Source organism: Topomyia yanbarensis, chromosome 1, assembly GCF_030247195.1.
Source record: "Topomyia yanbarensis strain Yona2022 chromosome 1, ASM3024719v1, whole genome shotgun sequence".
Classification (NCBI taxonomy): Eukaryota; Metazoa; Arthropoda; class Insecta; order Diptera; family Culicidae; genus Topomyia; species Topomyia yanbarensis.
In genome coordinates, this window is record NC_080670.1 from 144,027,171 (window position 1) to 144,040,785 (window position 13,615).

At 37.3% G+C, this 13,615-nt stretch overlaps 2 protein-coding genes across 2 annotated transcripts in view; both read left to right on the plus strand.

Annotated features, from left to right (window-relative positions):
• The window catches only part of LOC131676155 (scoloptoxin SSD558), a 431,501-nt gene that overhangs the window by 194,730 nt on the left and 223,156 nt on the right, over positions 1 to 13,615 (plus strand). The window lies entirely within an intron of this gene.
• Positions 1 to 13,615, plus strand: part of LOC131676119 (acetylcholinesterase) — a 90,209-nt gene that overhangs the window by 9,259 nt on the left and 67,335 nt on the right. The window contains exons 3-4 of the mRNA XM_058955247.1: positions 13,083 to 13,227; positions 13,345 to 13,582. Coding sequence (XP_058811230.1) covers positions 13,083 to 13,227; positions 13,345 to 13,582 — 383 coding nt within the window. The remainder of the gene's footprint in view (positions 1 to 13,082; positions 13,228 to 13,344; positions 13,583 to 13,615) is intronic.

The window sequence follows — 13,615 nt, forward strand, 5'->3', positions numbered from 1 at the left end:
TGTGTTGAGAGATCTAATGTCGTTTTTGCTTGAGAATCTAGAAACGAACCCATGTTAGTTGGTTCGAAAAAATGTTTTTAATTAAATTGAGTTGGGTTCTCGCCATTCAGGCGTGGTGTGAGCGAACCCGAAATATATTTCAGGTTTGAACCCAACCCGGTGTTCAGTTCAGTGGCGCATAACCTAGGTTCGAAACTGACTTCAAACAAACGGTTTGACAGCAGTTAGGTCAGTTTCTGCCTCAAGCGAAAACGATATAAATGTAAGCTAGCCGTACGGTAACGATTGGGATATTTTTGGCCATATCTCGGGGAGATTCGTAACGTGCTTGATATCGTGGCAGGTAATTTGGTTTCGGTAATAGTTTGGAGCCAAGTAAAATTATGCATATTTAATCTAGCAATAGGTACAGTGATACAATCTCATTTTCGTACACCGCTATGCGGAATGATTATATGCATTTTACAACTAAAAAAATAGTTTTCAAGACATTGTATTTATGTAGAAATAGTTTACTAGACAGTATAGGGAAGATACAATAATTATATTTGTACTACAAATGCTCATTTTTTCAAAAATGATCATAATTCTAAATATAGTCAAATATACACTCAAGCTCATATTCTTACAGTACACATATGTTTAAAAATCAATTGAAATTTTTATAATAAACATTCAATGTGGTAGCTTTTGTTTGTAATTACATTTTTCAATCGTACTGGAAGGCTGACCACTAGTTTTAGTGTATACTCAACTTAAATTTTATCCCATTCTTCTAAATAGTAGTTTCTAAGATCATTCTCATTATATTCCGGATAGTTTCGCACTTTTAATCCAAATACTTCCATATATTTTTCTAATTAGTGAAAAAATTTACTCTACACGTTTTTTGCACGCCCTTTGCCTGATCGAATTTCCAGTATCCACCATTTCTTAGTAAAAGTACCAGTTTACGAAAGCTTTGCTTTAAAATTTATTTTAACATATTCATATTAAAATACACATTCTGATCTATCATTCTATCAATGAAGACCAAATTTCTAGCACTTCTAGTGGACATATAATACCCCATACAATAACTACACTGCCCTGCGCTTAGCTGCTGTTATAAGGCTTATACGCCCAGGTCTGAGTTCAGTTTTCTCCATTCGGAACAACAGCCATTTGAGTCAAAGATGTTGAATTTGGACTCGTAGACAAAGTTCACTATCTTTCCAATATTCCGATAAAATGTTTCAATGTTGTTTAGTAAATAAAAAATGAATTCTTTGTTCTTTTCATTGATGAACGGTTTCTTGCTCAGAACACAGGCATTGTAATTGTCCGTTCTCCATACATTACGAGTCATACCAGAGCAGACTTATACTTCAATACTATGATTAAATTTATTTACCATGTTTATAACATTAATTACTCGATTTTCCAAAAATTTTCTTAATAAAAATCGTTTATCCCTCATCGTAATTTTTTGAAAGTTCAAGTTTTTCGAAATATCTGCTCTACGTTTCGCCACATCAAAGTTTTTAACGACATGTTAAATAGTTGGACGCAACCTTTGAACAATTTCAAAGATTACATGAAGTGATTTAGCTTCATTTTGGTGAGTGATAATTAGCGTCCGTCCCATAATAGCAGTTATTTTACTTTTTTAACCATTGTGTTGATTTGAGGGAATTTTTTAAACTAGTGTAGAGGGAACTGTGCCAATGAACACTTTTCTGTTGTCATAAAATCTATTTTTTTTAAAGTAAAGCAAAAAATAAAGAAATAATGGGTCCTAAATTACAAATTAATTGACTTTTCAATAGTGTAAGAATATGAAATTGTGCCATTTTCACACCACGTAATGTTTTTTATGTGTAGTGTACGGAAACATGCACACTTTACATTACACATGATAAGAAAATAACAGATGATGATTCTACTATCACATTTACAAAACAATACCTATATTAAATAGCGCAAACATTTATGAAACAATTTAAAACATATACACTAGAGGTGTACGAATATGAAATTGTGTCACTGTATGTGTTATTGAATCCAATCATTGATTGTTTACTACTTCAACCAACATACATATTACTCTGAATACATTTTTACATTTCTTACAAAAGAAATGTATAGAATTCGCTCAAACTTTGAAAACTTTTTCCGAGGCCCGTAGGGCCGAGTCTTATATTCCAATCGACTTAGCGACTTAGACAAATTGAGACAATGTCTGTATGTGTGTATGTATGTATGTACAAAATGTCATGTAATTATCTCAGCAATGGCTGAAACGATCTTATTGAAACTAGTTCAAATGAAAAGCCTAACGTAACCATTTGACACTATTATTTTTGTTTTTCGATATGTTGTTTACTTTCCGAGAAATGGGTGATTTTGTCAAAACACGACAGGTTTTTAGCAAATAACTTTTAAACAAAGGAATGTTGTCCCACTGCACGTAAATAGAAAGCTTGTAAAACTACCTTTCCAACAACCTATAGAATGTCCGTTTACAAACGGTGGAGAGATTGAACATTTTGTATTTTCATCCTCGCTTGCCAATTTCCACTAACTAAAACGCTTTTAATCCAGTGTGATGATAACTTGCCAAATATGAGCTTTTTCGAGAGCTTTAATGCACACACAAGTATTCAAGTTTGTATGTGAAAATATATGAAAAATAGGCAATTGAAACAATATATTCAGTACAAAATGCCAGTATCATCGTGTGCATCCCAAAATCTGCAGTTTTGTACCTTAAGGTGTAAGGATCAACATTGCCGAAGACTTCAAATTGATACGATTTTGCAGTATAAAGATATTCTCATATAACGTTATTTGTTGCCTTTCTTTCTCGCACATGTTTAGAATAGGAAATTTCAAAAAAAATGGTTGGTCTTCAAAGTGAAATAACTTTTTAGAGGAACCTCCAATCAACATAAGATCTTCAACAAAGCTATTCGTTATAAAATAAACTACGTGACCGTAAGTTTTATGGTACGCAGAGTTAGTATGAAATTTTGTATTAGAATTAGAGTTTTTATTTCGAGTTTACATCAACATTTAGCTCTTTGGCAAGATTTAGGTTATACCGGTTACGGCGCAAAAAATACTACTTACTGTCACGACTCACTGGCATCTGTCATGACTCACATCTATCTTGCTATTTCTCCATTCATTTCTAAGTTTTGTGATAAGATCTTCTGCTAATCTGAAATATGTATTAATATCCAAGCTAATTTCATGTGTGCGATGTAATTGTGAAGGTTGGAGAACACAAAACTTTTTGCTGTGTGTTGTTACCCTATAAATAGTTTTTTGCATATTAGTGTAGAAGTAGCCACTCTCGGAAACAAGTTTAATAATACATCCTACATGGAAAATAAAATATCTGTAGTCCTGAGAAAATTCGCAAAATATTTGCACAGTGAATATCACAATATTTCAAGCTATTAATGGTGTATACTTGAATGCTGAATTGAATGGCGTAATAAATTTTTGTGTACTAGATACTAGGACTCGTTGTAGAGTTGTGAGCATGAATAGCATGAAGTAAAGTAAAATAAATGCTCGAAAACTCTTTTACGGTCATGGTCACTTTTATTCGGAACTGTCAAATTTCGATGTTAAGCATTATAGAAAAATTTTACAAGGTAAAACAGCACATCTTCTGATAGAAAATTGGTAGCTAATCCTTCTAGAAATAGTTATAGAGAATTGAATCTTCAAGAAAATTAAGCTCGAGACTTCAGCAAAGTTTTCGAAAATGCTATTTCAAACAACTTTGTTGAACACACGAATACCTTATATATTCAGAGTATCGAAATATTTTTATTTATTTATTTATGCTGGTCTTCGATTTTCTCGTACAGACAGTTCCTTAATTAATAATAATTCTATGTTTAAATGTAGTCTTAGTAATGTTAAAATCATACTTGTCAGCTACATCATTAAAATTACGACAGCATACATTGAACGGATTGTTTTGTGAAAAAAGAGTACGATACATCGGTAATCGAAAGAAATCAGTTCGTCTGGTGGGTCTAGGTGGTACGTTGAATCGGAGCTGGCTCAGCAACTCCGGGCTATCTATATTGTTTTCCAGAAGATCGAACACGAAGAGCCGTTGCAGCATTATCCTCCGACTTGCAAGAGTTGGCAAACGTAGAAGATTGCATCGATGTTCATAGGGCGGTAGACGAATAGGATCAGTCCAAGGTAGTAACCGCAGAGCGTAACGAACAAAGTGACGCTGAATTCGTTCGTATAGTAGACTATAAGTAAAAGAAAACATTTTAAACGAGATATTCTGATATTACTGTATTTGATAAATCTCTTCTGCGGTTTACAAACAATAAAATTCACATTGCATTCAAGGTATGAGTCTCTGAAGCTTGCAAAAAAGTTATATCGAAGAGAACTTAAATTTTGTTTCATATCTCGATATGCTGCATTCATGCAGCCTTCATATTTTCAACAAAACTGTTTGAAATTATTATTATTAACAACTTTTCTGAACGTCACAAGTCACTTACCATTTTTGAAGAGTTAATTTTCCACAATTACTTCTGGGGAATTAATCATTAGAAGTTGTATATCAAAAGCTGCACAAAAACATCAACGATAGCTAAAAATACTTTTGTTCACCATGTTTCAGTTTGTGACCATTTTGCGGCGTCTCACCCGCACATGCGGCATCTCTCCCGCAATGACCTTTTTTAAATGTTGATGAAAATTTGATGAATTTTTTTTCATGACAAAAACCATTTCACAGTATTTTAGAAACTTGTACACCCAAAACAAAAATCTCTTGCAATGATTGCAAGCGATAATCACTTGCAAATAATGTTAGCATCGCTTGCAATTTTGCAGATAAAGCTGCTTGCAATTGTTGCAAGCATATAAAATCACTTCATCTCTCGCTATGCGTTCATACGTTTCTTCAACACACTGTCAAAGGATTACCACCACATTCACATGCTTATGCTGGTTGGTATAGCAACGCACGGCGAGTTTTTATTTTCCGTCTACTTTTTATTCATTCCTCACCAACATCATCAAACGCAGTTTTGTAGTTTATTTATTACACACGAGACGGCATCAAATTGCGGATGTGACAATTGTACAAGTTTTAACGTCCTGTCCTTATGTGTAAGGACGGATCAGTACTTATAATTAGCGCTATGATGCGCAAGGGCCTGAGTTTCAAATCTGGCTGAGTGTTTTGCTTTTTTCATTAATCGTGAAATCATCTAAGTGTTTATATATGACTTTTATCCATTTATTACTATCTGGTAGTATGGTTGGGTGGATAAAGCATTGCTTAGCGATCTGTTTGTGCGGGATTCATTTTTCAATGCCAACAGTCTTTTTTCTAACGCATATTGGTCACCAATACACATACATCGCTAATACATAGGCAAAATTTGGTTTTTCTGTTTCTTGCATTGCATGCAAGGAAGCTTCTTGCAATTTTCGCACATTACCAGAACGCTTACAATTTTCGCTCGTATTTATTGCATTAATGTAAGCGAATCTTACCGGGTACGTTTTGGGTGTAGCAATTGATAAAAATGATTTCATCAAATATTGAATGGTTTACTTTGATGCAGGATCGATTTTAAGAAATGTGCGGCATCTCTCCTCAAATTACCATATTAGTCCGCTTGGCGTATTCTGGTAATGCGTTGAACAAATTGTAGCCTTTATAAAATAAGGAGTTCTGCGTACAAGATTTCTTAGCGCTCAACAATCTCAGATTGCCGGCTTGTCTGGTTTCGTATCGGTGCACATCTCTTCCGTACACAACAGTGCTACACAGGTGCTGCGGCGTCATTCCATTTATTACTCTGAAGATGAAAACAAGTGTGTTATATTCAATACGTTGATGAACTGACATCCATTATAAACAATTATGTAATCTGCATTCGCTTACGCTGTTTCTTGGATGCTAAGAACAGAATTGAAGCACAGTAATCAAAACGGGGAGCTATTATGGTCTTGTGAACAGTTATTTTCGAGTGAGAAACCTGTTAATCCTACAAAGAACGCCAAACTTCCTGGCAGCTTTCTGGATTGTATAGTTCACGTGCTCATTAAAACATAGTTTTTCGTCCAATGTGACCCCAAGATATTTGATAGTAACAACTCGTTCAACTATCTCTCCATCTATTTCAACTGTTGCAGTACTTTCATTCATCTGTCGCGTAGTTGCAATCATATATTTGGTCTTGGAAATGTTCAGCACTTTTTTGAAACGGCTCAATGCGTTAGCACAACTAAGCCGTGGGTCTTTTAATTTTTTTATTACAATAAGTAAAAATAAAAAAAAATGCTAACAATATCAGTCTGCCAGATCTTGTTGACGCAGTTTGCTGCTGCGTGTTGAGATCCTTTTCTTTGGCTGTGAAGCCGCTTGGGGGTCATTCAGTCTGCCTTCTCCCGCGTTATCGTTCCCGTCCATGTTATCATCGGTACTGCTTTCTTGCTGTTCACGATCAGAGGTTCTTATTTGTTTTTTGTTCTTACGGGTCGCTGTTGTATATCCGTCTTCATCGGTATTTGCTTCTTTATTGGCGATGCTAGTTGTTGGTTTGCGAGTGGTTGTCGTGGTCGTTGTACCTGTATTATTGGTTAATTGGATCGTTGTTTTTGGTTTATCTGAAGGTGCGGTGGCTGCTTGTTAGGCTTGTTGGCTGTAGTAAATGAGTTTTGACTAGTTGCTTTGGCGCATGTTTTTCCGTAGTGGGCTGTATGGTTACAGAATTGGCATGTTGGGGTCTGCCCGGGATATGTGATTAGCGTTGTTTGCTTATAGGTCACGCCATCATTCGATGATTTGCATTCGATAGTCATGTAAGAAGGTATTGGTTTAGTCACTCGCATCCTCACAATACGAACGCCATTGGGAATGCCGGTGAAAAAATTTGTCCAGGTGTCATTCGTAATAGACTCTACTTTTCCATATTGCGACATTGGTTTGATGAAATCTTCCTTCGTGTACGGGACCAAATCATGTATACGCACGTCCACCATGTCGTTTTCCATATGCACGGGGATCTTGATTCTGGTGTTATTAAATTTGACCTCGTGTTGCATGTTGTTCTTTGCAATGAAGTTTTCGGCCTGTGCTAAGCTTCTAAACGTGATCAAAACACAGTTTTACGTGATGTAGCTGAATGTACGTAACTTCAGCGAGATTAAGCTCCCTTTTCACTTTAACTAATTGTTCCACTTCCTGAACTGTGGGTCTAACACGAGTTTTATTAAAGTTGATCGAAATCGTGTTGTCCCGTAGCACAGGCACTTTTGTTTCATTTGGCAAACTCATTTCACTCCGCAGCCGGGGGCAACGATACAATTTGTATGTGCACTGATATAGAACAATAGCTAGTTTGATTCACTGGTGCCTATAGCCTGCTTTAGCGTAGTGATTTTTTTGCTTCTGCTTTCTGCGACGTCAGAAGATAGACTGGCCTGATGCACTTATCGAAACTTTTACCGATGATAAACAAAACTGTGTCATCGGCAAATAGGTTCATTTCAGCATTTTGAACTCAGGAGTGACTCATTACCAACTGTGAACAGTTTATCAGCAATTATGTCAAACGCTCCCGCTTAATAGCATTATCCATTCCCGAGCAATTTTTAAGGTCCGAGACAATCTCTCTAAGTTTAAGCATATTGATAGGCTTGAAAACACAAAAATGATTTTTATTTATCTCGTTTTTCTCCACTAGTCGCCCTGTAAGTGGTGGAATGGCTGCGTGAATTTCTTCAACGCTTCTGATAAAAAAAAAAAAGTTTTTCTGCCGTAACTTCGTCAGAATACACCTCGTTTGAGCCATCAAAAATAACCTTTAAATTTTTCCCATCTCCAGGTTTGATTAGAGCTTTTAAACATTTTCATAGCCTTTTGGAGTCACCGGAACATTCATTCATTGCTTGCTGAACTGAAAGTTTTTTTGCTAAATGAAGTTCACGCACATAGTTGTTGCGGAGGATTTTATAAGCCCGCTCTCAGAGCTTTTTGTTTCTTTAAATAATCTATTCGCACTATCTCTGGGGTTTTATCGACACCGTTTATTTGGTCACACCATTTATTTGGTCTGGAGGAATTATTTACAGCTTCGGTTAATTGAGCTACTGCATTCGTCAAAGCGGAACTAAGAACTTGAACTCTGTCGCTTCTGAGAATGCTTTGAAGTTTTTGTTTCGAGTACATTTTACATGATACATGTGTGCTATTACGATCTGGCAAGTACAACTTCGGAGAACCAATAAAAGCTACTCCAATTGTCTCATGGTCAGTGATTTTCCACTCCTCTAAAATTTTAGCTTCGCACTCCTAAATATTGGAGAAAACCAAGTCAATCAAACTGCTACTCCTGAGTCAAACAGGAGTATAATCTAAAACTTTTTGCTTCATTCCTGCGTTTTCAGTTCTCGAGAATAACCACATTCACCACACTGGATATTTAAATCTCCACCAACGATATTTATTTTCTCCTCCGAAATAATTTCCTGTGACCAATCTTCAAACGCTTCCAGGAAATCTCGGTGGCTTCCACTTGGTGAATGGTAAACTCCTCCGTAGATACCCGGAAAACTAGGATGCTTCTACTGCCAAAGCCAGTTATCGCCGACCGTTTTGTTGGAAATTGTTTCGAATTCTAGATAATCCACTATGTACATCAAAACCCCTCCAGTATGCGCTGATCTGAAGAAACAACTCACCAATTTATACCCTGAGATAGAAAACTCATCCATATCTCGGGTTTGAGTCAAATGGGTCTCTGTCAATACAACTATCTTTGTTTTCACACGGCCAATAAGAAGCTTTAGCTCATCAAAGTGTGAGGGAACTCCAGCAATGTTCATAAAGCTTCATAGTGCTGCTCTAATTGCTATGTAGAGAAATCTACTCGCTCAGTTGCGGTTACTTAGCGAATGCAAGCCATTTTCTCCTTAGGGAGAATTATAGTATTTTGCTTGCATTCGCTTACTTAGCTGAAAACAAGGTTCGATTTCAGTACGTCTCATCAGCAAACAGAACCTCTTCCCTTACGGGACTTCGTAAGTTAGAAGTTGTTTAGTGTTTTCACAAGTAACGTTTCCAATTTTGGACTTAGCGTTAGCCAGGTTGCATTGGTCAAGTGTTGTGGTTCTGATGAGACGAACTAGAAACGCAAACACCTTGACTAATTATAGTTAGGTTTTGTGCCCTTCAAGCATAAAGACGGTTTTAAAGCAATTTTAGTAATATAGCATCGGAATACATCCGGTGAGATTATTGCCAGAGGGAAATCTGTTGGAGGTTTATATTACATGAATTTCGTCGAAGGAGTCATTAGCATTTGCATTGAGCCTTTGAGAAAATAATTTTTCTGTGTAATTTCTCTTGAGAATTTGAGGTCGCTGAGAACGAATATGAAGTAGGGAAAATAATATTAGCAGTATGTATGGTGTATTCGAAATGGCGGATTGAGATTTGCAAAGGACATATATCGTATCCATAACTTTGCGAAAAAAAACCTGTTTTAATCTACCTAGTGGTGCAATTGTGCCTTTTTAATTTTTCTAAACTATTATAACATGGCTGATTATGTTCAATATAATTGTGGAAATGTCATTACATTCTTAGTAACTTTGTACCTATATAAAATGGCTTGCCAACTACGAATTTGATGAGTTACGAGTCGACGCTATAACAGAAACAAAAAAAAAATAAATGCAACCGCCATATCAAACGTTCTACTATACGGTATAGACCAGTACGTAACCAAAAAGTATAAAAAAACTCCCTGCTCCCCTCCCTGGATAAATAGAACACTGCAACGTTTAAAATCTGCCAAAACATCTACTTTTAAATTTTTTTCGAAATTTCGAACGCGCCCATTGAAAATTCGTTACATTATTTCTAACGACAGATATAAACGTTTAAACAAGCGTCTCTCTCGTATCCACGAACAACGCACTCAAAATCACCAAAGGTCCAATCCAAAGGCCTTTTGGGACTATATAAATAATCAAAGGAAGGTTTACCATCGGTCATGATCCGTGATGCAAAAGAAGCTTCATCCACCAAAGATATTTGCGATTTATTTCGTAAGCGATTCAGCAGTGTTTTTACATACGATAAACTGAACTCTTCACAAATCTCTACTGCTTTTCTTAGAATTCCATGTGGGCTCCTCATCGGTCAATATCCTCGTATGCAGTTATTACTGCATGTAGAAAACTAAAAAAATCATGCAACGTCGGTCCTGATGGGATCCCAGCGATTGTACTAAAACAATGTGCTGCTAGTCTCGCTACACCTTTATCATGCCTTTTCAACGGCTCTCTGCGATCAGGGATTTTTCCTGACTGTTGGAAGCGATCCTTTGTTTTCCCGGTTTTTAAAAAAAGGATGTAAGCGCGACGTGCGCCTTGTGCGCTACATCCAAACTATTCGAGTCAATCGTCCTGGAGTTTGTCACTCACAACTGCCGTAACATAATAGCTAGAACAACAATAGATCAACATGGATTTATTTCTAAGCGATCCTCCAGTACAAACTTAGTTTCAAACAAATCCTACATAACTCATGCACTCCAACAAAGACTTCAAGTTGACGCGATTTATACTGACCTTACTGCAGCTTTCGACAAGATCAACCACCGTATAGCTGTTGCCAAACTCGAACAGCTGGGTTTTAATGGACCTTTTCTTAGTTGGTTACGTTCTTACCAATTTGGCCGTCAAATGAGCGTTAAAATTGGAGATATTGTTTCCCTACCATTCGCTGCTACCTCCGGAGTTCCACAGGGCCTGGGACCCATAATCTTCCTGTTATACATGAACGATGTCCACCTTTTTACTAAAATGTGTCAAGCTTTCCTATGCCGATGACTTCAAGCTATTCACCATCGTAAAATGTCTTGATGATGCAAGACTTCTTCAATGCGATCTAGAAATCTTCGCTAATTGATGCAGCAACAATCAGATGGTCTTGAATGCATCTAAGTGCTCCGTAATATCCTTTACTCGTAAGCATTATTTAATTATTTTCAATTATGAACTTTATGGCAATAATCTTCGGAGAGATACTTCTGTTAAGGTTCTAGGCGTAATTCTTGACTCAAAGTTAACATTTAGAGAACACTTGGATTCATCTTTCGTACAGCCAAAAATTTCAGAAATGTACACTGTTTAAGGTGTCTCTATTGCTTTCTAGTACACTCGATATTAGAATATGCATCAGTGGTCTGGGCACCATTCTATCAAAACAGCATCAGCCGAATCGAGACCGCTCAACGCAAGTTCTTACGATTTACCTTGCGCCATATTCCCTGGAATGACCGGATAAATTTGCCCGCATACGAAGACAGATATAAATTGATCGGTCTAGACCTGCTCAGTTGTCGTCGCAATGTCGCAAAGGCTTTGTTTGTCTCCGATATTATTCAAGGTAATATCGACTGCTCCGCATTACTTCAACAGCTACAGCATCTTATCGACACCTTTTATAGCTGGTGTGTAAGAAACATGATGGTCCTTAGTGTTGCAAAATGTTTTGTCATCAGCTATTTTCGAACGAGAAATATGCTTACCTTCAACTATAACATCGCAGAAACTCTACTACAACGCGTTGACCACGTGAAGGATCTAGGAGTCATTCTTGATGAAAAGCTAACGTATACTCATCACGTCTCTGCGTCCATCGACAAAGCCAATCGATTACTGGGATTTATTTTCAAAATTTCCAGTGAATTTCGGGATCTTCTGTGTTTCAAGGCTATTTATTGCTCATTGGTGCGCCTGCAGTTGGAATTTGAAAACGTCGTTTGGTGCCCCTATCAAGCAACGTGGAGCCTCAGGATCGAAGCAGTCCAGCGTAAATTCATACGATATGCGTTACGTGGATTGCCGTGGAACGATCCGTTAAACCTGCCACCGTACGAGGACCGTTGTCGTCTTTTAGGACTTAATACTTTAACGCATCGGAGATATGCAGCGCAGGCTACTTTCGTGTCAAAGATTCTGCTGGCTGAATATGATGATCCGGAGCTACTAGCGCAAATCAGCCTCTACGCGCCTACCCGTTCTCTTCGCCCTCGAGCCCTGCTGCATTCTGAAATGCGCAGCACTAACTACGCTGCCAATAGTCCGATTTTAGCAATGAGTCGTCGCTTCAACGAGTTTGCTGAAATTTTCGACTTCGTCGTGAATTCTTCGCAGTTTCGTCGTCGTGTATTGTCACTAGTTTAATTGTGTTTCGTTTAACTTAGTTTAGTTTAGTTCATTTAGACAAATTGTCAGTTGGACTTTTTTATACAAATACAAATTAGCTGAACTTCAACATCCATCGTCGTGTTTTGCGATTCCATTCTTTTTCTACCTTCCTGTTGCTAGAACTAATTATGGTCATAAATAACCCATAGCCAGTATGAGTCGTATGTTTAATCAACTCTCTGATGCCTTCGACTTTAATTTGTCCCGAGCTACCATAAAAAAAAGTTTTTTATCCACTGTTTAGATGCTTTAGTTTATAAAATTTTTGTATTATGTTGTAAGTAGTACTTAAGCAAGTTTCACTTTTCGAGTTTGTGTTAGACATAGTTAATAGGTACTGAACTAACTTGTATGTTCTATCATTGTAAATTATTTATATTCTGTGTATTATATAACAATTAGCTTTTTTGTCATTAGGGTTAGCATATTGCCTGTTGACAATGAAAAGATGAGAAGGTTTTATGCCTACTGGAGAAAAGGCGAAAATGAGCTTCACTCCAGCGGGCTTTTCCCTGCTCCAAAAGTAAAGAAAAATAAAAAAAATAGCTTAATCAGTATTAGTTCAATGTTGTCTTCATGACATGCGATGGTGCGTGTGTGAAGGGAGAGGTATTACACATCCGAACAACTCCCGGCTTTGTTGGTATGCCTGGTGATATGGCGGTGGTATGAAGATGATGGGATAGGATGAGAAGAGAGAGGGGACGAGAGGGGGGGGGGGTTTAAGGAATGAACGGGGAGTGACTTAAGGGGGGTTTGAAAAATCTAATTGCAAGTATTATATTAATATTTTTTCATTTCTTTATACACCACAGGTACGAATATTTTCCCGGATTTGCCGGAGAAGAAATGTGGAATCCCAATACTAATGTGTCGGAGGATTGCTTGTATTTGAATATTTGGGTACCAACGAAAACCCGTCTACGTCACGGGCGAGGCCTAAATTTTGGGAACAACGATGTAAGTATCTGAAGGAATGATTCATCGGTACTATTTAGACTGCAAAATTTTTAGGAGATGGTTTGGGTTTGGAAGCACATGTAAACCTAATTCACGTCTTGTGGCCTTTTATTACAGTACTTTCAAGACGATGATGATTTCCAACGCCAGCACCAGTCCAAGGGCGGTTTAGCAATGCTTGTATGGATCTATGGAGGTGGTTTCATGAGTGGCACGTCAACGCTAGACGTATATAACGCTGAAATTCTTGCGGCGGTCGGAAATGTGATTGTTGCCTCGATGCAGTACCGAGTAGGGGCCTTTGGATTTTTCTACCTTTCACCGTATCTCAACGGACAGGAAGAGGATGCACCCGGTAAATAGTAATTGTTTGGTAACACAAGAAAAT